Here is a 26,937-nt window from a genome sequence, read left to right on the forward strand (position 1 = left end):
TTCATGGACTGTATAAAAAGAATTTTCAATAAGCCAGCAAAACAATTTCTTTTTGAATAAATTATAATTCAAACACTTTATGTCTTCCGGTATTTTATTAAATATGGATATGCACATAAAGTAACAGTTCCTTTTAAATCTTTCGCTTTTCGGTATTACATCTAACACTAGTCTATGTACATTTCTTGTGCTTCTTGGGTATACCTCTTCAGCCTTTTTGAACAATTTGTAATTAAGTTTTACAAATTTGCCAATTTCAAATACGTACAGACAAGGAAGTGGAAGAATGTTTAATAATTTAAAGAGAGGCTTACATGATACGTCTGGTGCGACTCCATAAATGGCTCGGATGCATTTTTTTTGCACAATAAATGCTTGTTGAAACTTCATACTATTTCCCCATATCACAAGACCATAGCGCAGGACGGACTCCACATAGGCATGGTAAGCTGTGACAGCTGCATCTGTGGTCGCAGTTCTGGTTTGTATAATGCAAAAGAGAATCTGCTGATTTTATTGCAAACATTTTCAACCTGTTTTTTCCAATCTAAATTTTCGTCAATACTTATACCTAGAAATTGTCCATGTTTTACCCTATTAAATTTTTTTCCGTCGTGTTTTATATTTAGATCAGTCAAATCATTAAAATTTATATAATATGTCTTATCAATATTGATTACTAAATTATTATTTATAAGCCAGTCAATTATCACATTTAAAGTCTTATCGATTTCTGCTCGATGAATATTTAAATTATTATTGGGATTAGTAACCGAGTTTATGTACGTTCACAATATTTTCCCAAATATTTGGCAAATAAATGAAAATGATAACACCGCCTCTACATTGAATTATTCTGTGGTGCTACTGAACGACAAAGTACACACGAGTAGATACGCATAGTCTCTGAATTTGACGAAATATTCGTATTGAAATTATTGGTTTTACATTCATTCATGTTTTTTAATGTAGACAATGTGCATTGGCCCACGATTTAGATTTAAGAGATCTATATTTGTAAATTGACATCCGGTGAAAGTGCTGCAGTGTAGTTTGTTCCGCCGCTTGTTCTAAACATGCGCTTTGGAAGCGGTAGTAGTTATAATTATATTTTAGTGATGTGACGTCAATAAGTGATAACTTGTATCCAATTTAGAAAATAAATCTATTCTATTCTATTCTATTCGAAATGAAATGGTTGTGACATACATACAGACAGACAGACTGACATGATAAAACTTTAAGAGTAGCTTTCAGGCTACGGAACCGTGATGAATAATTAAACAAATAATAAATGTTTTATAATATTTAATAGGAAATAGGATTTATAGATCTTATCAACTACCTTTATTATTTTATTTATTAATTTATCGGATTATTGCAACTTTATAATCTGTATGTTTGTATAATAGATTTACTAATACAAATATCTTACATGATGTGCAATTTTTACTATCAATATTACTCATCATATGAATATTGATGTATATTAAGTTATGGGCAGATTGAATAACGGTCCGAACATAATTTGCCTGGCCAGTGGAGATATTGACGAACGTCAATTTTACATACATACATACATATAATCACGTCTATATGCTTTGCGGGGTAGACAGAGCCTACAGTCTTGTAAAGACTGATAGGCCACGTTCAGATATTTGGCTTTAAGATATGATTGAGATTCAAATAGTGACAGGTTGCTAGCCCATCGCCTAAAAGAAGAATCCCAAGTTTATAAGCCTACCCCTTAGTTGGCTTTTACGACATCCATGGGAAAGAGATGGAGTGGTCCTATTCTTTTTTGTATTGGTGCCGGGAACCACACAACACCTATATGTTATTCTGGGTCTTCAGCTACCTACATACCAAATTTCATCGTAATCGTTGCGTGAAAGAGTAACAAACATACAAACTTTCGCATTTATAATATTAGTAGGATGTCGAGAATATAGGTGGTCAAAAGGTTAAAATGGCCGAATAAAAAAGCATGATAAGAGGCTCAAGTTCCAGTACTTCCACGATTTCTGTTAGAGCATCAGTTAGCAATAAAACTAATATTTAAATGAAATGGTAAAAGCAAATGTCATGAACTGGAAAATATATGATTAAGTTGATTTCTTTAATCTAAACAAGTATAGCTAAAAGGAACGATTACGATTATTATTTTTTTAATAATACTCAGACTCAAAAACTACAGGACCGATTGTGATATTTGGAGTTATACGGAGTACCTATTGAAAAGTTTTTTTCATGAAAATTTTCACGAGAATGTAAATTTATATTTAACGCAGGCGGTGCTGCGGATAACAGAGGAGTTAGTACGAGTTTTACTCGATCAAACGCGTTGAGCAAGTAATCACGAATTTGTATGGAATTGCATTAGTGTCATCGCGTTACCACTAGGTGGCGCTGATCAAATCACATCGAAATTCGCGTTTACTTGTTCGATACGTTTGAGTTTCTTAATCCTTAGTTATCCGAATTTCAAAATGTATTTGTAATTCGATTACCATACCGACATTAACCACGCGCCATGCCGTTTTAATCGTGCGAAAATCTATTTCTGTTTCGCTTTTTATTCTGACGTAAAACGGGACAGCGATAGTTTCTTCGCGCGCTGAATTCGGTGTCCGAGCACCTTGTTACGGGGGATGGCTAGGCAAATTACGATCGGCCCGATTATACGATTGAACCACAACATGTGTCATATTATATTTATCGCATTATTGATATTCGTAAGCAGTAAACTTGACAAAATATGTCACGTCACTAGAAATATTGTTTTTTTTTTTTACATTGACAGCATGACAAAGATGAAATGAGTTTTTGATAGTGACGTCACCACGAAGTAGGTGTGTAAAGTAGCCTTTAGCCCGTAGCTTTAGTAACTAAGATCTTTTTTGTTAAGAATATATAGGTATATATAATTTTAATTCCACACTTAATAAGAAAAATCCCAAATCAATTCGCAATTCTCTTAATCGCCTTTTACGACATCCACGGGTATGAGATCGAGTGGTCCTATTCTAGAACAGAACCGGGAACCACGCGACACTTTAATAGAATAGAAGAACCACACTGCATTAAAAAATTATATGTATAAAAAATTAAATTAAAAATTCTCAAACCGTGACCTTTCACACTTTTCAAAACCGTTGGCTCTGTCTGCCCCGCAAGGGATACAGACGCGACGATATGTATGTTGTAAGTACTTATACATAGGTATGTAAATTCGATATTTCTAGGAACACAATTTGGATGCCATTTCACAAATGTTCTCTTAACACCGCTCTCGGGCAAACAGTCGAGTCAAGATTCAAGAACAAATAAGACGCCGGTCAAGACCAATCAGAAAGTGAACCACAATATATTTGTTATGGTTCCGTAGATTTGTTTCTCATGGATGTCGTAAAACGCGACTAAGGGATAGGCTTAGAAGCTTGGGATTTTTCTTTTAGGCGATGGGCTAGCAACTAAGTTACTATTTGAATCTCAATTCTATCATTGAGCCAAACAGCCGAACGTGGCCTTTCTGTCTTTTCAAGATTGTTGGCTCTGTCCGCCCCGCAAGGGATATACGAAATTTAAAATTCAAAGTCATTTATCATGTACGACAGCATATACCTAATAATATCTTTATATACTAATATTATAAAGCTGAAGAGTTTGTTTGAACGCGCTAATCTTAGGAACTACTGGTTCGTATTGAAAAATTCTTTTTGCTTTGAATAGTCCATTTATCGAGGAAGGCTTTAGGCTATATAACATCACGCTGCAACTATAAAGAGCAAAGAAATAATGGAATATGTGAAAAAAACGGGGAAAATTATTCATCCTTGAGGGCTTCAATGATGCCCAAAATAACTATTCCACGCGGACGAAGTCGCAGGCACAGCTAGTATTAGAGAACCCTAAAATGAACATACAGTCCACTGTCTATACCGCTGTTGTCCAAACAAAACTCTTTTAAACAACTTAGCAACAAATATTCAGTTTTTTTTTTACCTCTACACACACACACATAAACATGTTGTAAGTGTGTACGTATGTATGTGTGTGTAGTGTAGGCGTATGCGATAACCACTATCGGCTCGGGCCTTGCAAAAATACACAATAAACACGATTGTAGTATATAAAAAAAATACAAATAAATTTCTCATTAATTACAGGTGTATTTTGAGGTTATATTTTTCAGAATTTTAAAAGAGGAACACTTTGTCTCTTTCTATTGTGAGACGATAAAAAGAGACGGCTTCAATGCTTGCTTGTTTCACTTCTTCATGCAATACGTTGACAAATTTAATGGTAATGATGGTTAGTGTGCCGTGTGGTTCCCGGCACCAATACAAAAAAGAATAGGACCACTCCATCTCTTTCCCATAGATGTCGTAAAAGGCAACTAAGGGATAGGCTAACAAACTTGAGATTCTTTTTTAGGCGATGGGTTAGCAACCTGTCTCTATTTGAATCTCAATTCTATCATTAAGCTAAAAAGCTGAACGTGGCCATTCAGTCTTTTCAAGACTGTTGGCTCTGTCTACTCCGTAAGGGATATAGACGTGACCATATGTATGTATGTATGTATGATGGTTAGAGCATAAAAACATATCTTTGTTGCAATATAAATGTTTGCAAATGTTATAGGTTTAATCTCTAAAATCGGTTCAGTTGCTTCAAAATTTAAAAAAAAAGTTATTTACACGAGTTCTACTTTACACATAGAAACGCTATTAATAATTCTGTGACAGTATAATAATACTATGTTTTATTTAGGTTTAACAAATAATAATTAAAATGAACTCAAATTAAAACTAAAGCTAAAATAATCTATACTTATCTATACTAATATTATAAAGCTGAAGAGTTTGTTTGTTTGAACGCGCTAATCTCAGGAACTACTGGTTCCATTGAAAAAATTGTTTTTGTGTTGAATATACCATTTATCGAGGAAGGCTTTAGGCTTTATAACATCTCGCTGCAATTATAAGAAGCAAAGAAATGATGGAAAACGTGAAAAAATTAAACGGGGATAATTATTCATCCTTGAGGGCTTCAATGATGCCCAATATCTATTCCACGCGGACGAAGTCGCGGGCACAGCTAGTAATAGGTAATAATAATAACGCGTAATCACATAGTAGCGTAGAAACATCTCAGTACCTATTTTAATACTTAAAGTTAACATGTTTGTAAATATGAATAGCATTCTAGGTTTTTTTTGTTTAGTTTAATAATGAATATGTAAATAATGCAAATAAATTACTAATAATAGACATTTTCGCGACGGAGGTGACCGTTTAAAGGTTATGTGTAATAATATGTTATTACTGTGTATGTAATATTATTATTTTTGAATGTGTGTTTATGAAAGTTTGCAGGGACCGTGGCAAGTGGACATGTAGTCTCTGCCTATCCCTTTGGGAGAGAGGCGTTATTTATGTATGTAGTGAAAACCAGTGGTATTTATAAGTTTAAGTAAATTTTTTTTAACATACTGATTGCCTATTTTTTTACATACAGAGTTTTTCCAAACTTCCATGGAGTTTGAAGTCTCCCCTTCATTCTAGTATATCTTCTCTCTCTCTCTCTCTCTGACATCACCCAAAATGACTTATAAACATTTTTGTAGATACAACTTTAAAAATATCAGATGAGCACGGGCCTGCCGCCTCTATTGTTACTTAATCTATTGTCATATTTTACTGTTTTCCAAAACTAACAGAATCTTATGTTTTAAGCCTTTCTTTTAATTGATAATAACATTTAACAATCAGCACTGACCACCATGGGGAAGTAAGAAAATATGACCACTTTTTTATTTTCTCATAAAAAAGTTATTACAATACCAAAAAAAGATATATAGGTACATACATAAAATCACGCCTCTTTCCCGGAGGGGTAGGCAGAGACTACCTCTTTCCACCTGCCACGACCTGCATACTTCCTTCGCTTCATCCACATTCATAACTCTTTTCATGCAAGCTCGGCGGTTTCGGGTACTTTTTACCAAAAAAAGATAGCACGTTTTATCTTAAACGTTTGCGCATACAACACAACGAGTACGAAATTGCGCCTTCCTACTGATAAAACAAAACAACCTAAATAATGTACGGCCTCGAAATCTAAATAAATGACTATCTGTTTCCGACCTGCTTACGCCTAAACCGAATCTAGCACGGTTATACATTTTTCGTAGTATATCATGCGTTGGGCATAATATAAGATATGTGATAAACTTGGGATTCCTCTTGAAGGCAATGGGCTAGCAACCTGTCACTATTTGAATCCCAATACCATCGTGGAGCCTTGCGCAGCAAAGCGTGACCTTTCACTCTTTTTGAGACTTTTAGCTCTGTCTATCCCGCGAAGGATATAGACGTGACTATTATGTAGGTATATACCTAAATAGGTGTAATGTCGTGCCGCTTCGGTCTTCCCGGCGCCCCTCTTCACAGCCCGGGAGGCCAGTAAAAGTGCGCACACGCACCCCGGGTCTTCAACTTTGGACTATCATCGTTCACCAATTTAAATAGCTCGCTGCCTCTAGCGGCTACTTGCTGGATCTCGTGTATATAGCTTATTTTTTTATATCAAGGAAAATAAGAATACTTAAAATCTTCCTCGGTCGTATCTTTTTTTTGTATTGGTGCCGGGAACCACACGGCACTGCACATACACAAAGAAATTTAATTACTTTATTCCTTTATTGTTTTTCGGTTGACTCCCTTCATGGAATTAGTCCACCACAGTCAAGATTTATATATTTTATAACTATGTACTAACTAGAGGCCGCCCGCGACTTCTTCCGCATGGAAACTCCGGGACAAAAAGTAGCTTATATGTTATTCTGGGTCTTCAGCTACCTACATACCAAATTTCATCGTAATCGGTTCAGTAGTTTTTGCGAGAAAGAGCAACAAACGTCCATACTGAAATCCTGACATACTCACAAACTTTCGCATTTATAATATTAGTAGGATGTTACTGTGTTAATTTCTAATGCGATAAAGATATTAAAAACAAACAAACAACAAAAGTAACAATGTGGTGATGATGATGATGATGAAGTGGCAATGTGCAGGCCACTATTCTCTAAGAGCTGACGGAGAGGCTAATAAACTTGGAATTCTTCTTGCGATGGGCTAGCAAGCAATCTCTCGCTATTTGAGTCTCAATACCATCTTAACCCCTTCACTCTAAACGGGGCATCAGTCTTTACAAGACTGTTGGCTCTGTCTACCCAGCAAGGGATATAGACGTGATTGTATGTATGTATGTATGTTTTACAAACAAACGATTGATCGATTTAGAAAATGAGTGAAGACGGACGTCAGTAAATGATAAAAAAGAACTTGGTTGCCACGTCACGCGTTCCGTAAATAGTTATTTATCAGCGGTATGTTTATTTTGCGAAACCACGCTAGTCCTTATCATATCAACATTATGTAAACAATATTGTTTTTGCTATATGTAGGCACTAACCTTATGTACCTAAGCGTACGTACTATACCTACTTACATGACTGAAATATGACGTAGACGTTAGGTAAGCGTAAGTCGTGTGGTTCCCGGGGACTTTAGAATAGCACCACTATATTTCTAATGAATGTTGTGAAAAGAAACTAAGGGTTAATTTATGTAGTGCAGATTTGACTAGTGTTTATGTAGGTTATATTCCTCTGTAAAAGTTCGTGGAGGTCAGACTGGAGTCGTTTCAAGTGAAGACTTATCCAATCCAGGGTCAAGGAGCGCACCCAAGCTCTTCTCCTGAGAAGTGAAAATGTAATAGAGAATTACGTTAGATCGAAAAAGAAGAATTCTGGCTTTCTCAATTGAAAATCTCTTATAACAACGATCAAATTTTGCTCGAATAAACAGCAAATTATACTGATCGAGTTTACGTTATAACATGAACTAAGTATACATACATACAATAACATTACGCAATTTGTTTGTTGCCGGTGAAACAATGAGCAATGGGAACTATTCAAACCAAAACAATTAGACCGACGACTCTGGTCTACTTAGCTTGGTTAACATGTAGGTGCGACTTAATAAACATCTAAAATACCGACCATGCGGTTTAGATGAACGGAATGTGTCTAATTATAGTAGTCGTATAGTACTTTCCTAATACAACAGAACTCATGTGAAATAATGTTAAGTAACTGATTAATCTATGTTAATGTTGTTTATCTTTTAATGAAATTACTTTTAAAAACATCAGAGAATTTAGAAGTGTTTAAAAAAGACAATTTAACGACTGGATTCTATGTATTATGTGACCAATCTAAGTGCTATGGCAAAATATCACGTATTCTTTGTGGAATATCTATACTTATAATAAATCTGTAGAGAGGTCAATTCTGTACATTGAATATATTTTCAAAATAACTATCAGGGGGTGATTAGTGATCGATACTGATGCCAAAAATGCAATCAGTAAAATTTTTGTCTGTCTGTCTGTCTGTCTGTCTGTCTGTCTGTCTGTCTGTATGTTCTTTATAGAAACAAAAACTACTTGACGGATTTTAACGAAACTTGGTACAGTTATTCTTTATACTCCTGAGCAGGTTATAGTATACTTTTCATTACGATACAATCAGAAGGAGCAGAGTAGTGAAAGGAAATGTTGGGAAAACGGGAGAAGTTACTTGATTTTTTAAGCTTCCGTCGCGTTTGCAGCCTTAATGCTTAAAGCTACAGCGAAACTATGTATTACGGAAATATTCTAAATAAAATTATTAAAAAAATATCCCAAGACAGCATAAGTCTCTCTGTTATGGTTGACTCACAATAACACGTGTAATGCCTAATAGCTTAGCAGTTCGGAGATTTCTGATTATATTTCTATACTCTGACGTTTATAATACCAATAACACTTACACTCATTCGTAATTCTTAAAAATTCATATAAATACCTATTCAATAAAAAAATAAACATCGAAATTGGTATAGAAACACCAAACTTATACATGAAATGAAATACGCTAACAAGCCATCGCGCGTAAATACTGAATTATTTTTGCGTAACGGTTGCCGCGCTCGACGCGTCTCGCGGCGGCAGGGTATAAAAGGGGCGAGAGGCGAGTGCAAGCTTCATGACCAAGGCAGCCAGGGGAAGACTTCACGCAGTTCTCTCCTTCAGCCTCCCCCTGAGGACGAAGCTCGGGATCTACCAAACGTACGTCAGATCCCGCCTCACGTACACGGCCCCGGCGTGGTACGCATACTGCTCTGAGACCAACAGGCGAAGACTCAGAAGCCCAAGAGAACCAAAGTCTCAGAGCAGTCGTCGGAGCCCCGCGCTACGTGAGGAACTCGACGATCCTCAGGGACCTGAAGTGGGAGAACCTAGATATTCGAGAGGGCAGACGCGTCATCACACAGTCACCTGCGCGGCATCGCGCCGCTCCACGCCTGCCCTCCGGGCCGTCGTGTAAAACCGCCCTCGCTGCCTTGCGGCAGACGTCGTCGACCAGTGACGGCGCCGCCGCCGATGGGAACTCCCAGTGTATGAAGACGCGAAGACCCAGGCCGCCACGGCCGCCCCATCGACCTGCCTACAGTCGTAGGCAGCGATGATGCCATTGAAGAGGGCCAAAAGCCCTCACCAATCTACTCCGACTCCCCTAAGGGAGTATGGGAAGACCCGACGACGGCAAGACAGTATTGCACAGGCGTTTCAACTTTATTTTCATTTCTTTTTCTTTTGTAAGTTGTAGGTACATATTTCTGGTTATAATTCTATAAAAATATTTTTTTTTAGTTTAAATTGGCACTTAGATTAATCTATACTAATATTATAAAACTAAAGAGTTTGTTTGTTTGTTTGAATGCGCTAATCTCAAGAACTACTGGTTCGAATTGAAAAAATCTTTTTGTGTTGAATAGACCATTTATCGAGGAAGGCTATATAACGTCTAGCTGTAACTATTAGGAGCGAAGAAGTAATAAAAAATGTGAAAAAAAATCAGGGAAGGAGCATCCTTGAGGGCTTCAATGATGCCCAAAATAGCTATTCCACGCGGACGAAGTCGCAGGCATAGCTAGTCTGTTAAATATATAAGAAAACTAATTAACTAGAGATTTCTCTTGTATGCGGCTAGCAACCTGTCACTATTTGAATCTCCATTCCATCATTATTACCTATATAATCTATACTAATATTATAAAGCTGAAGAGTTGTTTGTTTGAACGCGCTAATCTCAGGAACTACTGTTACGAATTGAAAAATTATTTTTGTGTTGAATACACCATTTATCGAGGAAGGCTTTAGGTTGTATAACATCACGCTGCAATTATAAGAAGCAAAGAAATAATGGAAAATGTGGAAAAAAAAACGGGGAAAGTTATTCATCCTTGAGGGCTTCAATGATGCCCAAAATAACTATTCGGACGAAGTCGCGGGCACAGCTAGTGTATTATATACCTGACCAATTGAATATAACTGACCAATTGAAATAGTGGGAACTAGCCAGTATGTATATATGCAGCAGATTACACAAAGAGACCGAAACCGCCGAGCTTACATGAAAAGAGTTATGAATGTAGATGAAGCAAAGGAAGTATGCAGGGATCGTGGCAAGTGGAAAGATTAAAAACAAATCTATTCAATTCTAGCCTTACATACATACATAAATGGTCACATCTATATCCCTTGCGGGGTAGACAGAGCCAACAGTCTTGAAAAGACTGAATGTTGCCACGTTCAGCTATTTATTACGTCTATCCATTCTAGCTTTACATACATACATACATACGTAACGTCCTGGTAAAGGGTCAGGTCAAAAGTACCCGAAACCGCCGAGCTTGCATGAAGAGAGTTATGAATGTAGATGAAGCAAAGGAAGTATGCAGGGATCGTGGCAAGTGGAAAGAGGTAGTCTCTGCCTACCCCTCCGGGAAAGAGGCGTGATTTTATGTATGAATGTATGTACATAAAGAGATTATTTACTCTCTCATGACTGAGTCAGAAACTGGACCACGTGCGACTTAAAACTGGAGTATATCCCTTGACACGATCAAGCATCATAGGAAGTTTGTATCTATTCAAGGAATGCCTAACAACCAGTCATTATTTTTATCTACCTAGGCTTGGCTTGGCCTGTAGGTAATTAAGTGTGTTAATATTTATTCTATTAGATCAATATCCGTTACGGTAAAAAAAGTAAAAATTAAATAATGCCGTATAGTACCCGGTTAATTAATTAATCTGTCAAATTGTATAAATACCTAAATAAAGTAATAGAAAAAGACTTTTATATTTCGAAAAGGTTACATACATACATAATCACGTCTATATCCCTTGCGGGGTAGACAGAGCCATCAGTCTTGTAAAGACTGATTGGCCACGTTCATTTATTTGGCTTTAAGATATAATTGAGATTCAAATAGTGACAGGTTGCTACCTAACCCCCCATGTTAGTAGTAGATGGAGTTGTCCTATTCTTTTTTCTATTGGTGCCGGGAACCACACGGCACGAAGAGGTTGTAGAATTTTTATTTAACTTTAGGCTTGTTTCTTGTGTTGCCATATAAGTTTCTCTATATAAACGAGACCTAAAACATAAGTTAACTTAACAAGAGTAATTTGGAACAAAAGCCGTTGGTAGGTACCGCTATCTGTGAAAATGTTAAAATTTCCTATTAATAGAGTATTCTGAGATAGACAACTGAGAAACTCTCTAACCGTAGATCTATACACATACATGTAATTACTTATTTACCCCTTACGGGGTACTCAGAGCCAACAGCCTCGATAAGACTGAAAGGTCGCGTACCTCATACACGGCTCGCCGCCAGAATTGAGATTCAAATGGTGACAGCCCATCACCTAATAGAAGAATTGCAAATTTATAAGCTTGATTGTTTTTTACAATCTGCACGGATCCCTAAAAATTAAGATCTTCCACGTCTTCCCTGTCTTATCTTTATTATAGTTTTACCTAAACAAATACAAATAAAAAAAAAATGATGTGTTACATATGCGTTATCTTATAAATGATGTAAATCCCATCTGATATTATAAATGCTAAAGTAAGTTTGTTTGTTTGTTTGTTTCCTCTTCAAGCGTTATCTACTGAACTAATCTTCTTGAAATTTTGTGTAAGTACATATATAATGACGAGTCTGGAACAGGATATAGGGTACTTTTCATCTCGGTAAAAACTAGTTATAGGTTTTTAGGTGGCACTAAATTCGCGCGGGCAATGGGTAAATGCTAATAATTAAATAAAGTTAATACTGTCATTTTATTGATTTGTACGAGTAGTTAGTGGCACAGGTTCAAAACCTACCACCAATATCTCTTCTGAGTTATGATTCCTTTGATTCTTACATACGTAATACATATTGACATATTTTTTTTATATTTACATAGATAATAATTTGTCGTCTTACGGGGAAGATAGGGCTAACAGTCTCGAAAACTGAAATGCCATGTTCATGACGGAATTGATTCTCATGGTGAGGGAAAAATAGTGTGGTATTCAGACGTAAACGTAGTCATGTTCAAATACGGGTTAGGTTCCCTGTTCCTGTTCCCGGTTCCTGCAAAGATTGCTGAGGTCCGACAGGCTTTCTTTCGTGTAAAACCGTTGCTAAAACTTAAAAAAAAATGCCATATTGTCTTGGGAATAAACACTTTTACTAACAAATGACATAATTCAAATCAGTCAGTCAGTCAATAATTTGCTTTTTAAAGGAGTCAAGGAGGACGTTAGAATCGCTTCGGTTATACTTATACCTGAATTTACCCACTAAAGGCGCCTTCTTAGCATACGTAGAATCGGCCTATGTCAACTCCTGGAGCGTGGTCAAAGTCTGACAGCCTCCTAGAAGACACAAGCGGGCCAATCACAAAAAGATGTTACTACATTATTACAATCGAACAGACAGAATTTATTACAGACTCGAGTCGCGCAAACAACAATAATTTTGTGTACCGTCCTCTACAAAGCCGGCGGCTGTGAAAACATCGGGCACGCACACACACAAACATACACACACAAAACAAACCAGGAAACGTCTAGCGAAAAACAAACAAGGGTCTTTTTGTATTGTGTAAACAATTGCCCGCTCGTATGCAACAGGCGTGACGCGTCGAAAAAAAAAGCAAAGCTACAGGTTACGCTGAATAGATGGCGCTGATTGTACTTTTGAGAACTTAATAGTTCGCGCGTAGAATAACAGATGGCGCGCTGTATAATTGGATGTAAAATGTACTAATGCAATTTTATCGTTTTGCAAAATAAACAACCGGTTTGAACATAAATAATTTTAATCATTTCACATCAACATGTTTGATAAGGAAAGGAATGATGTTAAGTAAATAAAGTTTCAGTCGTGTTTTGTTTGTTTTGCCTAGAAACCTGCATTCATTGATATCGCAATTATTTGTCCTGTGCCTTTAAGCAAATCAATTTATGGCACTAATTTCGATGTACTAGTTACTAACGTTGTATATCAAAATCTTAATAAAACCTAATCACTGGAATCTCTTAAGTATCTTTATTTTACCAATAACTTTTTATTCGCAAAACAGTATTCTCTATCTAGCTACCTACCCTTACTTAAGTGATTATTTAAAATCTTTTATAATAAGTATTAAATATTGGGTACTATGCGAAATTTCAAAGGAAGGAAGTAATGCGTGTATGTCATGTATTTAGCAAATATACATACATATAATCTCGTCTTTACCCCTACAGGGTAGACAGAGCCCGGTCTTAAATAGACTGAAAGACCACATTCAGCTGTATGGCTTAATGATCAAATTGAGATTTAAAAATTGGTACATCAGAATATTTATGTAGGTAATAACCAATTTTCATTCTAACCTGAAAAAATATTGCAATTTCCAAGGAAAAAGTATCACATTTTTTGTTCACAAAAATTGTTTACAATAATAAAGTATTTTGTGTATACATTTGATAAAGTTACGATAGGTAGTTTTGCCAACTGATACTGCGGCTATGGTGTCGTCTTACAATATAAATCCTGACTTAGCTGGAAATCTTAATAATAATTATAAACATCACGCGTTAAACCTAAACAAAATTTAACACTACATTTTGGTTTGTTTAGCGTCAATGGTTGAAATGGTAAGATGCCCGTTTTGAACGCGTGATGCGCAGAATGGCTCAAGTTCGAATCCCACCTTGGACATGTACCAATGAATATTTTCAAAATTATGTGCATACATTCGTTTGAATACTAACCGATGCTCTAACGGTGAGGGAAAACATCGTGAGGATGTGAAACCATGATCGATCCAATAAGGGTTAGGTTTACCTGCAAATGTTGCGGAGGTCAGACGGGAGTACAAAAAAGAATAGAACCACTCCATTCACTCATTCCCATAGATGTCGTAAAAGGCGACTAAGGGATAGGCTTACAGACTTGGGATTCTTTTTTTTAGGCGATTGGCTAGCAACCTATCACTACTTGAATCTCAATTAAGCCAAATAGCTGAGCGTGGCCTATAAGTATTTTCAAGACTGTTGTCTCTGTCTAGCCCCCAAGGGATATAGATGTGACCATATATATATGTAGGTATGTATGTATGTTTACCTATTAACATCTAAAAACGTACAGAGTTATGACAAGCAATAGATTACGTCAAACACGAAGGAACTCGTTGGAAATATACACAAACAAACGTGCCATGGCAGTGTTGGGTTTATTATTGTTATTTTTTTTCTGTTACAGATTGTATTCAAAACATTGGAGTTGTATTGGTTCAGTCGTACGAGGACTGCGATAGTGGAGTGCCGCAGGGCAGCGTACTAGGCCCACTCTGATGTTCGCGGAATTGTGATAGAAAAAAACTGTGTGTCTGGATGTGTCTCCAAAGAGACGAAGACGAAGATGTCGGCAACATAGAATCGGTTAGTATGTCGTTTTAGAATGTTTTTAAGTAATACTAGTCAGTATTTATCGTAATTTAGGAGCGGTATAAGACGATTGGTCTTGCACGCTATTTAATTTAATTTCATGTCTTACGTATTATCGATGTACGTTGAATGTGAATTAATCCAGGTGTTAAATAGATATACAAGTAAACTCAGATTTTTACACTATCTAACTCCTGTCTGTTCACTCTCTGACCGACAAGACTCCCAATAATTATTGTGTTATTATTTAAACTTTAAAAGTCAGTGTTTGTTATCCTACTACCCTATGCTACTACTTCGAATATTATAAATGTGAATACGTGGATATGTGTTTGTTTAACGCAAAAATTACTGAACTGATTTATTTATTTTATAACTTTGTACTATTTCTTGAAACTGTGTAAATTTCTGCGCAATAAAGATATTACAAACGAATTTTCATGAAAATTTGCAGTTAGCTTAGATATTAAAATACCATAATAAGTAAACGTTTTAAGTGATTATCTCTATAGGCGGACGCAGTCGCGGCCGACAGCTAGTTATAAAACTTGCGGGCGTAGCATTTCGTAGAGCCTCTACGAGCTGCTACGCGCGTCGTAGACGCACCTAGTAGCCGACGTGGCTTCCAACTCGAAAGCTACGGCCGCTAAGCTATTATTCTTTGTAAACATAATAGTATATGTATTTTTTTGGAAATTATAATTGTTTTCTTTAATTATCATTATTATATTACAAGCAAGCTTTATGTAATTATTATAATAATAAAATTTGTTTGTGAAGTAATTTTAATAATTTTAAATTGTTGTATGGTATTTTAACTAGTAATACTTTTTCTTGTTTCTGGAGCCGGGTGCTTCTGTTTCCGTGAAGATTGTAAAAGTCAATCAAGGGAAAAGTTAATAACTTGGGGTACTTTCTTATGGTGACAGGCTAGCAGCCTATGTCACTATTTGAATCTCAATTCCATCATTGAATCATACCGGTAAAAGTGACCATTCAGTCTTTTAAGACTGTTAACTCTATCTACCCCGTAAGGTATATAGACGTGACTATATATGTATGTAGAACTTTAAACTAGAGCAATACTTATTACTTAAGATATTTCTTCTAGTAAGCTCAAGATTATATGTTTGTTATCTTAGGTACCTTAAAAAGCTTAATGATTTTCCTTCCCTTTATTTCGTTCGTCTCACAAAAACAGGTTACTTTTGAAAAGCAATATCATTCAGTGACTATGCGTTTCTCGATCAAAACATATTTTTCGACCGCCCTTTGTAGGGTGACCATGTTACATAAACCATCTTATATTTTTATTTTTAACTCACGCTTTTCACAGCATTTGAAATTATTTATCCTACTAGCTGTCCCGGCGAACGTTGTTTTGCCATATAAGTAAATGTTAAGGGTGGACAACCCTTAACACTTAGGGGTAAGAAACATAGATGTTAGCCGATTCTCAGACCTACTGAATATGCATGGAAAATTTGGTTAAAATCGGTTAAGCAGTTTCGGGGGAGTACGGAGCCAAACATTGTGACACGAGAATTTTATATATATATCCTATACTCGTTTTTGTATGTCCACTATACATCATGATGTCAACACTGTTTTTAGTTTTTAAATGAAATTAATAACTGATTTTAAACTTTCGCGTTGCATTATATTATTTTTTAATTCTTTATTGTTACATTTACAGTTTGTAAAGTACAATAGGCGGGCTTAATGCTAAAAGCATCATCTAATAGCCAAAAATTGGGTTGGGTTTGGCAGATAACTTTTATGGGGGTGGCGAGACAATATATTTACCGATTAACTGTGTCCGCGACTTCGTCCGCGTGGAATTGTTATTTTGGGCATTATTGAAGCCCTCAAGGATGAATAATTAACCCCGGTTTTTTCACATTTTCCATTATTTCTTTGCTCCTTATAGTTGCAGCGTGATGTTATATAGCCTTAAAGCCTTCCTCGATAAATGGTCTATTCAACAGCAGAACATATCAAACGCGCACATAACGTATCTTCATTTTATCTCGCCCGTTTCGAATCATGTTACAATGATCCATAGTCGGTCGTTAAATCTATACTAATATTATAAAGCTGAACCGTTTGTTTGTTTGAACGCGCTAATCTCAGGAACTACAGGTACGAATTGAAAAAATTTTTTTGCGTTGAATAGACCATTTATCGAGGAAGGCTTAAGGCTAAACAACATCACGCTGCAACTATAAAGAGCAAAGAAACATTGGAATATGTGAAAAAAACGGGGGAAATTATTCATTCTTGAGGGCTTCAATGATGCCCAAAACAATTTTTCCACGCGGACGAAGTCGAGGGCCGGCGGCTACAAATTACTTAAGCATTTAACCCCCATGAAGCTAGCGTTCCTTCTAAAGATCAGTCCCTTCTAAAGGTAGTGGTCACCCTATTGCTGTAAAGGCAGAACGGCATGAAAAGAGTCTTAAAAAATATAACTAATTTTTGATCAATCTTTTATTAGACACGGAAATATAATAACATGCTTATAAACTTGAGATTCCCCTTGTAGGCGATGGGTTAGCAACCTGATTTAAATCTCAATTCCATCATTAAGCCATACAGCTGACCGTGGCTTTTCAGTCTCTTCTAGACACTCTCTACTATCTCTTTCTGTATACTAACTTTGTCTATATAGTCTTCAAGACTAGAATTTTTTTTTATAAATGATTTGAGTGCACTTGACTTCAATCTGCCTGAGCTGGGCTCGAATTGTGTCTGTTCATTAAATTATTTAAAAAGGAAAACATGGGACAGTCTTATAAAGTTGGGGTTCTTAGACGATGTGATAGCAATCAATCTGTCACAATCTAGATCTAAATTTCAGCAATAATCCCAAGTAATATTATACATACATATGTACATATACGGGGTAGACAGAGCCAACCGTCTTGAAAGGACTGAATGGCCACGTTCAGCTATTTGACTTAATGATAGAATTGAGATTCAAATAGTCACAGGTGCTAGCCCATCGGCCAAAAAAGAATCCCAAGTTTGTAAACCTATCCCTTAGTCGCCTTTTACGACATCCATGGGAAAGAGATGGAGTGGCCCTATTCTTTTTTGTATTGGTGCCGGGAACCACACGGCTGAGTAATATTAATATAATAATAGTAATATTATATATGCGAAAATAAGTTTTTTTTTTGTTTGTTAGTTTGCTACCTTTTCACTGGTTATCTACTGAATTAATATTAATAAATAAATTAATAATATCATTAATAGTCGCGAGAAAGACATGGATACCCTTTATTCCGGTAAAAACTATAGATTTCGTGGTATTTGCGGAAAACCTATAATATACATATTTTCTTTAATTTATATCATCTTTTATTTTCTCTTCACAAAAGCCAGTTGAACGTGGGGTTCCGAGTTTTCTTGGGACTTTTTTAATTCTGTCTATCCCGTATCTAATAAAAACGTTACATACGTTAACTGAACCTTATATCATGAAGGTTTATATCGCCATTAATAAATAAATTATGAATGGTTATTTTTTTTTTAAATAACATTGTAGTTATCTATAAAACAATTTATCTGAATACAGAGGCATTCTGATAGCCGCTAATAATAACAACTTGATATGTACGGGTGGGTGCTACAGAAAATTAAATAAAAGATTACACACACACATAAATATACATCATATCTTTTACGGATTGACAGAGACAGATGGAACAAATACATACAACATACATTTTAAATTTTCGCTTTGTATTATACTATTAATAAATAATACATTTATAAAAAAGAGGAAAATATATATTGAAATACAAGCACTTGGAGTGGCAGATTAAATAAAGCGTTAATGTTAAAGTTAAACGTTATTAAGTAAAAATTGCGAACGGCTTACGCTCCTTGTATGAAGGTTGGCGGATGCTTGAAGCCAGTAGCGCGATGCGCAGGCGGCGAGGCTAGTATAACGCGACTATTATTTTTTGCGTCAGAGCGGGACGCTTACGGAATTTTGTATATGAGTAAATAAAAAAATATACTATATACTTAATATATAAGTTAATTATAAATAATCTATACATATAATAAAACAGTTAAAATATTTTGTCTGTACATTTAGTATTTTTGACTGACTGTACCTACTCGTCAGCGAGATTTGAGTGCAATGTTGATATAAAATAAGTATCAAAAATTTGGTTTGTTTGCAAAAGCGGGACATTTTTGCTCTCGCTGGGGACAGCGGGACAGACAGCCTGAAAGCGGGACAATCCCGCCGAAAGCGGGACGTATGGTCACTTTAGGCTTGTAGCAAGTAGCAACGTAGCGACGGCATGCTATATTAATCGCGCACGAAACGTACCTTTATTTTATCTCGGACGTTCCGAATCATGTTACAATGATCCGTTGTCACCGAGCGGCTGTAAACCAGGGCTACGGCTGCGTCTGCGCAGCAGAATGTCCAAGAACATGCTCGATGACCACGGATCATTGTAACATGATTCGAAACGTCCGCGATAAAATAAAGGCTAGGTTATAAACTTGCGATTCTTCTTTTAGGCGATGGGCTAGCAACCTGTCACTATTTGAATCTCAATTCTGTCTTAAAGCCAAACAGCTGAACGTGGCCTATTAGTCTTTACAAGACTGTTGGCTCTGTCTACCCCGCAAGGGATATAGACGTGATTATATGTATGTATGTATGTACTTGCGCGTTTAATACTTGTATTCTTTATAAAAAGTATAAATTTTAAGCGATGGGCTAGCAATCTGTCACTATTTGAATCTCAATATAGCTGAACTTTCAACTGCTGGCTCTATCGACCTCGCAAGGTATAAAGACGTGAATGTATATACGATTTGAATAATCAAGTGCCTGTTTGTTGCGAATCGATTTTCTTGTTTATAATAATCACGGTTTCATACGAATTGTGTTTAGATTTCACATTTCAAGTTTACGTTTTGTATAAGTTGGTGTTTCATAACATCAGTTTGTTTTCCTTTTCATATACTTATTTCTTTTCGAATTTACATTATGCTAACACGGGTTTTCATTTTTAATTTAAATACTAGCTCTTACCCGCAGTTCAGCCCGCGTGAATTTAGCGAAAAATACACGCGAGAATTAAGCTGATTCCTCCTGGCTTTAGTCCTGGTTGCATCCTCACCACTCTTCTTAATCGCGACAAACACTTTCCTGAAAACCGCATCAAAATCAAAATTATCAAAATCAAATTATCAAGTTCAGCAGAAAACCGAGATAATCGCGGACAAATATACCTACATAAATACAGGTCAAATGAGGAACCACCTTTTCTTTTTTTTAAGGCGGTTAAAAATTCTTTATTTTTTTTTTCAGAGACAAATGGTGCAGCTACACATACTGGTAAGTTATAACTTTTGACATTATTATCTGACAGACAGTTATATGTGTATTTGACGGCCTCTGTGGCGCAGCGGTAGTACGCTTGTCTGTGACACCGGAGGTCCCGGGTTCGAATCCCGGCCAGGGTATGATGAGAAAAGAACCTTTTCTGATTGGCCTGGGTCTTGGATGTTTGTCTATATAAGTATTTATTATAAAATATAGTATCGTTGAGTTAGTATCTCGTTACACAAGTCTCGAACTTACTTCGAAGCTAACTCAATATGTGTGATTTGTCTTGTATATATTTATATTTTTTATATTTATTATATATATCATATTTATATTTACGTGAACTCAAATTTTTGTACAAACGATTTTTGAAATACAAATGTGTTGTATGTTTTATATTACCGTAAAATAGAATATCGTGTGCAATTTCACCAATGGCCCTAGAATTTGATCTTTCAACCTGTTCCTACTGACGACCATGACCTCTCTTAACCTAAAAAAAGGCAGGAAATTATGAATAAGATAATTTTAGTAGGCATCCAAAAATATCTAACCTAAATTTAACAGTTCTTATTTAACGAATTATTTAATCTCAATATTTCGAGATCGGATTAAAGATCAAAAGGTCTTCAGATAACTGTTGATAAGTGGTTCAGTACCATAATGTTACTCTTTATGCTTCATAAATTATAGATATTTTAGATATTTTAGTTATCACATCAAATCTGCGACAGCTTACATTAAAAAAAGTGTTATATCTTTTCAGTGCATAATATGACACGACGCGATATAGTAGGCCAAGTTAGTGTGGAAGTCATTTGAGGGGTTAATGCGAGTTTTACTCGATGACGAAAATCGATACTATGGAATTGCATTAGTGCCATCGCGTTGCCACTAGATGGCGCTCATTAAATCACATACAAATACGCGTTAACTTGCTCAACTCGCACTAACCCCTCTGTTCAACAAGGAAATCATACAAAGGATTGTTACTGAGAAAATGTGTTTATTTGTCCGTCTGTCACGTCATGAAATTTTGCATACATACAGTGTAGTAAAACGCTTTGAAAAATAGCTTTTGTCATTTACACAGGGAAATTTTCACAGATATTCTCTAATAAATCAAAATATGTTATTTACTATTCTAGCGACTGCATACTGGCTCTGTCTACCCTATAAGGGATAAAAAATTTGCTATCTGTGTATAGATTTTAAATTAAATTAGATATTATTATATTTTTAATTCGACTTCAGATCAAACTCTTGAAATTTTGGGGAATCCGACAAGTTTATTCAAATTCTAAATCATTATTGATTATATAATTTTAAAGTTATTAGTCATCAATTGACGTAGAGGTGAAAAAAAATCAAGATATGAAAGAACAACTTATCATCTCCGATAAAAAAAATTAATCTCTATGGAAATGATTTAATTCCGTGTTAAACTGCTGATGTATGTATTTATTCACATTGCCCTTGTACAAGGAAGACAATTTTCTAAATTAAAACTGCATTAATTATATAAATAAATATTTTGGACTCATTGACATTTAATGTGATATTTACATTATAAAATTAATATAATCTTTTGGTTAAAAAAATATTGTTCTTAACAATGAAAAAAAAATGTAGTTCCCGCGTCATTCTCTATTTTTTTTTCATACGACTATGTTGTTTTAAAAGTGGCCAGTTCTAACCTATTCGAATTTGTTTCTGATTTCAAAGAGGTTGAATGAATTTTTTTTTCAAATAGTCCATCCGTAAGTTGGTCCTTATTTTTTATTCTTTGTTTATATCGAAAGCTGCGTGGATTATATCCTACGACCCTCTGTTAGTACAAAAGATTCCACATTCTTAAGTGTCCTCAAAATGGCTAATAATCTGACCTTTTACTGCTTATACCTTTTGTACATTATGCATCTGCAGTATTAAATTGGGATTTTGTACTTTTGTTTGTGACTTTGAAGTTCTTTATTCATTGCTTAAATTAAAGGTCTGTAGACGAAAGGTTAAAGTATCCGAATTGTGAGCTAGACCTTCCATGCTGGTTTGTTAGCGAAGATAAAACATAGTATGTGTCATCTGGTTCTCTTCCCTTCAGATCATAAAAGTCTATCAAGGGACAGGCTTATAAACTTGAGATTCTTCTTTTAGGCGATGGGCTAGCAACCTGTCACTATTTGAATCTCAACTTCATCATTAAGCCGTACATCTGGCGTTTCAGTCTTTTCAAGACTATTAGCTCTGTCTAACCAGTAAGGTGTAATAAAATGTACTAATAAAATATTCGGAAATTGCTAAGGTAAAAAACAAACCTTAGCAAAAGAGTTACAGGTCTATAAATACCACAATAAAACCATAAAAACTTTTTATTATTCCCTATTAAACTTAACCATGGAGAATTAATGCCAGTCCGGTAGGAAAACCTTTTTTATGACGTCACCGATTGGTCGATCCCTTTTTATAGAGATATAATTTGTAAAAGTATATAAATTGTGATGTGTGATACCTTAATAACAATTTAGGTAAGTTGTGTAAAAAAGAATAGTACCTACCACTCAATATAAGAAGAATCCCAAGTTAAATAAGCCTATCCTTTACTCGCCTTTTAAGACATCAATAGGAAAGAGTCCCATTGATGTCTTAAAAGGCGAGTAAAGGATAGGCTTATTTAACTTGGGATTCTTCTTATAGGCGATGGGCTAGCAACCTGTCACTATTCGGATCTCAACTCTATCATTAAGCAAAAAAGAACGTGGCCTATGAGTCTTATCGAGACTGTTGGCTCTGTCTACCCCGCAAGGAATATAGACGTGATTTATGTATGTATATCACGTATTGTTAAAATAAATATAATCTGTCACTAAGAATTTGAAATAAAAACTGATAATATTTCCGATTACGTTAAAGTAATTGTTTAACCTACTTTTAAAAATAATTAGATACTGATAAAATATTCTTCCACAACCAAGGTGCTTATTCATTTTGTACCAGGAAACTGAAAGAGACAGAAAAATTGTCTTATAATAAACTGAAGTCAAGAAATTGAAAATTCTTTTCACACTATTCGCTGACACTTCAACTAAATAGTCGGCGTCTTAGAATACTCACTATGTTATAGAGTGCGCATTTGTTGTATATATGTATAGATGATGACGATGTGGTAATAGTCGTGAAAGGCGTCGAAAGGAAATGCGTCTATTCACATTTTGTTTATTTTATTCATTTGGATGACCAACAGCAAGTGTTACAATCATAAGCTTAAAAAAAATAAACATTTTAGGGCCAATTATAGGTCTTCTTTAATAAAAACAGAATAAAAAATTAATTACTCTATATAAACTCAACTGGTACCAGATTCTATTTACAAGCAATACGATCAAACTGTTTGTCCCATAAACAATTCTTCCAGATCCATTGGACATACATACATACATACATATGGTCACGTCTATATCCCTTGCGGGGTAGATAGCGCCAACAGTCTTGAAAAGACTGAATGGCCACGTTCAGCTATTTAGCTTAGTGATAGAATTGAGACTCAAATAGTGACTGGTGCTAACCCATCGCCCTAAAAAAGAATCCCAAGTTTGTAAGGGAAAGGGAAATCCATGGGAATGAGATGGAGTGGTCCTATTTTTTTTTGTATTGGTGCCGGGAACCACACGGCATTGGACTACACAAAATTTTTGTTGTATTCGAGGACAGAGCAATACGCTGATTTTCAGCTGCAGCGTCTTAGTTAAAAATAGCAACAGTGCACTCTACATCAGACAATTATAGTTACTCTATGGTTGGCGCCGCACTATATCTAGAGTTGTAGAGACCTGCCTTTTATTGTTCCTCCTAGACTATATCTATTGCTGTTTCTCCGCCATTAAGGATATAGTCCAGGAGCTTGATACAAAAGTATTAAAACTATTATATTTTCAATTGTATATACATTGAAAATATTAATGATGAATGGCATGAATATCGGAATATTGCGTTATATCGGAATCTTGAAATGAAAGTTCTCATACTGATTAATCTGTTATGGTAATATCGGATGTATTTTTTTTTAATTATTTAAAAAAAATAAGTAACATAAAAAGTCAAAAGTTGAAAACGCACTGTGTTGCAGTAAACTCCCAAGAAAGTTATATATTACTTGAAAATTTCCATACGGGAGTCGCTTAAATAATATATATATATATATTAATATATAGATATATATATATTAATATATAGTCGGGGATATAGACGTGATTATATGTTTGTTTTTGTTTTTTGGGATTCGCTTAATCCTTTTCATGTTCAAATGTCGCCCGTTATCCAGGGCTCCTCTCCAGAAAGGTGAAGATGTAACTGGAACTACCACCAGGAGGAAGAAGACTGGGTTTTCAATAGAGACTGTCGTCTGACCTACAGAGACCAAAGTCTACAATTATTAAGCTTAGGATAAATAAATCGACGCTCCGTATCAATTAAAAAAAAATAGATAAGATTTTTTTTGTAACACATTTACTCTATGACTATTTAGTACTTAGTTTGTAATTGTGTCAATTATCATCAAATTATATAATTTTATGATAATTGACACAATTACAAACTAAAACCTTCAAGAAAAGGCTACATTTTAGGACTAACTATTTTAATACTGATATAGCTACCTGGGTTGACATTAGAAATGTTACCGGAATCGAAGCCGATACCTGTGGTTTAGAGAATTGGGGTTTTTTTTAATTTAAAACTTTGTTCAGCTTACTAATATTTTTTCTAAATCTGTCTCGTCTATATTCAAGGTAAAACACATATGCGACTGCGTCAGTATTGAAAAAAAAATTGATGTAATCAATTGTACTGTGCGTTATCTCAAAATTTCCATCCAAAAAAAAATTGCTACTTACGTTATATTCGTTCACGTAATCTTGGGAAATGCAAATTCTAGAAAAAATATGTATTATTTATTTTCATGGCCAATTGCATGTCTTAAAAAATATAGATTTGAATGATTAAAGAAATAATTGAATAAATGATTTCTATTTAATTTTGAATAGTTTTCTAGCTTGGCGATTTGGTCTGTCTGGCACAACAACAAAAAAATATGTTGCCATTCAAATTAATATAGAAAACAAATTAAAAAAAACATATGACTCAAAAAAATTAAAAATACCAAATTACTGCCGATGTGATGTGAAACGTACCATTAGCGATAAAACTTCTAAGAAAATTATATTCAAAAAAGTTAATGCAAGTTATTTACGGACGAAATTAATTTGTACAATGGCCCTTGTAACTTTAGGTAGGCGGTCGCTTTACAGCGAGACTGGGCGTCGCTTTTCAGAGGGCGTGGCGAACTCCCTCCTACTCTTATTAAACCTTGTAGTTCCTCTTAATTATTTTTTTTAAGCGCCATCTTGTTTTTTACAACACTGGCAATCAATATTCGCAGATAAGTTTAAAAATGTAGCTGATGAAGTCATTTTCAAATGTTCTTATTTTGAATTATAATTATGTTAAAAAAATTGTAGTGAGAGAAAAATTTTAGAACTGACCATTAATTTATTGAAGTGCTAATATAAACTTGCGATTCTTTTTTGTAAAAAAAAAAAAAAACAATTTACAGGCATTTTCAAAAATACAATATTATGTAAGTCACAACACAACGTATTATTATTAAATTGATAATTTCTCTTGAATTGATAAATATTTTTATTTGCATTGTTGTTCATTAATTAGTCACATTTTTAGTAACAATTTTTATTGCATTTTTTTTAAATTACCAAGTACATTAAATCACAATATTTAAAAAAAAAAAAACAATTTGCGTTCGTCTAACCCACGTCTGCCTCAGTGGATCATGGTGCTAAATTCTAATTTTTTGCCAGACGACTAGTGAACGAGAAATCGATAGGTGCTAAATCATAGCCCAATAAAAATGTCAATGGCCTGCTACTATGCGAAAACTGCATTTACACCGAAATTCTCTTCATTTGTTCACAGCACATGCACAGAGAGAGACATAGTTGTTCTGTTTAAGAGACACATATTTAATACGTATTAATCTTTGAGGTGTAGACGAAGCCATTGTCAGAAGACCTGAGAGCAATATTTCCTATTGAGATTCAAAGATATCGACAGGTTATCGCATGAAAGAAATCAAATTTTCCATGATTGAGTATTTCTTAGTGATGGCCGTGTGGTTCCCGGCACTAATATAAAAAAAAAGACTAAGACCACTCCATCTCTTTCCCATGGATGTCGTAAAAGGCATCTAAGGGATATGCTTGTAAACTTGGGATTCTTCTTATAGGCGATAGGATAGCAACCTGTCACTGTTTGAATTTTAATTCTCATTTCATTAAGCTATACGTGGCCTGTCAGTCTTTCAAGACTGCTGGCTCTGTCTACCCCGCAAGCGTAATAGACGTGATTACATGAATGAATGAATGAGTTTTTCTATATACATCTATCTCCTCTTTGACATAGCAACAAAGATGCAAAAGCAAGCAAGAAGTTGCTAAAAAAAACACATTTAGGTATGTTGTGACGACAAAATAAGAATAGGTTATTCTTCAATCAAGGCCAATAATTTTGCTCAGAGTGATTTTTTGTAAAATAAAATCTCTTTTTAGCGAAGGAAGTATGCAGAGATCGTGGCAAGTGGTCTGCTTACCCCTCCGGGAAAGAGGCGAGA

At 35.2% G+C, this 26,937-nt stretch overlaps 1 protein-coding gene across 2 annotated transcripts in view; it reads left to right on the forward strand.

Annotated features, from left to right (window-relative positions):
- LOC106142778 (forkhead box protein P3) overlaps positions 1-26,937 on the forward strand; it is a 71,591-nt gene that overhangs the window by 7,177 nt on the left and 37,477 nt on the right. For both annotated transcript variants that reach the window (XM_060951501.1, XM_060951502.1), the window contains 2 exons: positions 14,712-14,890; positions 20,241-20,267. In XM_060951501.1, the coding sequence (XP_060807484.1) occupies positions 14,843-14,890; positions 20,241-20,267 (75 nt within the window). In that variant the 5' untranslated portion in view covers positions 14,712-14,842. The remainder of the gene's footprint in view (positions 1-14,711; positions 14,891-20,240; positions 20,268-26,937) is intronic.

The sequence above is a fragment of the Amyelois transitella genome, chromosome 25, assembly GCF_032362555.1.
Source record: "Amyelois transitella isolate CPQ chromosome 25, ilAmyTran1.1, whole genome shotgun sequence".
In the NCBI taxonomy this organism is placed as follows: Eukaryota; Metazoa; Arthropoda; class Insecta; order Lepidoptera; family Pyralidae; genus Amyelois; species Amyelois transitella.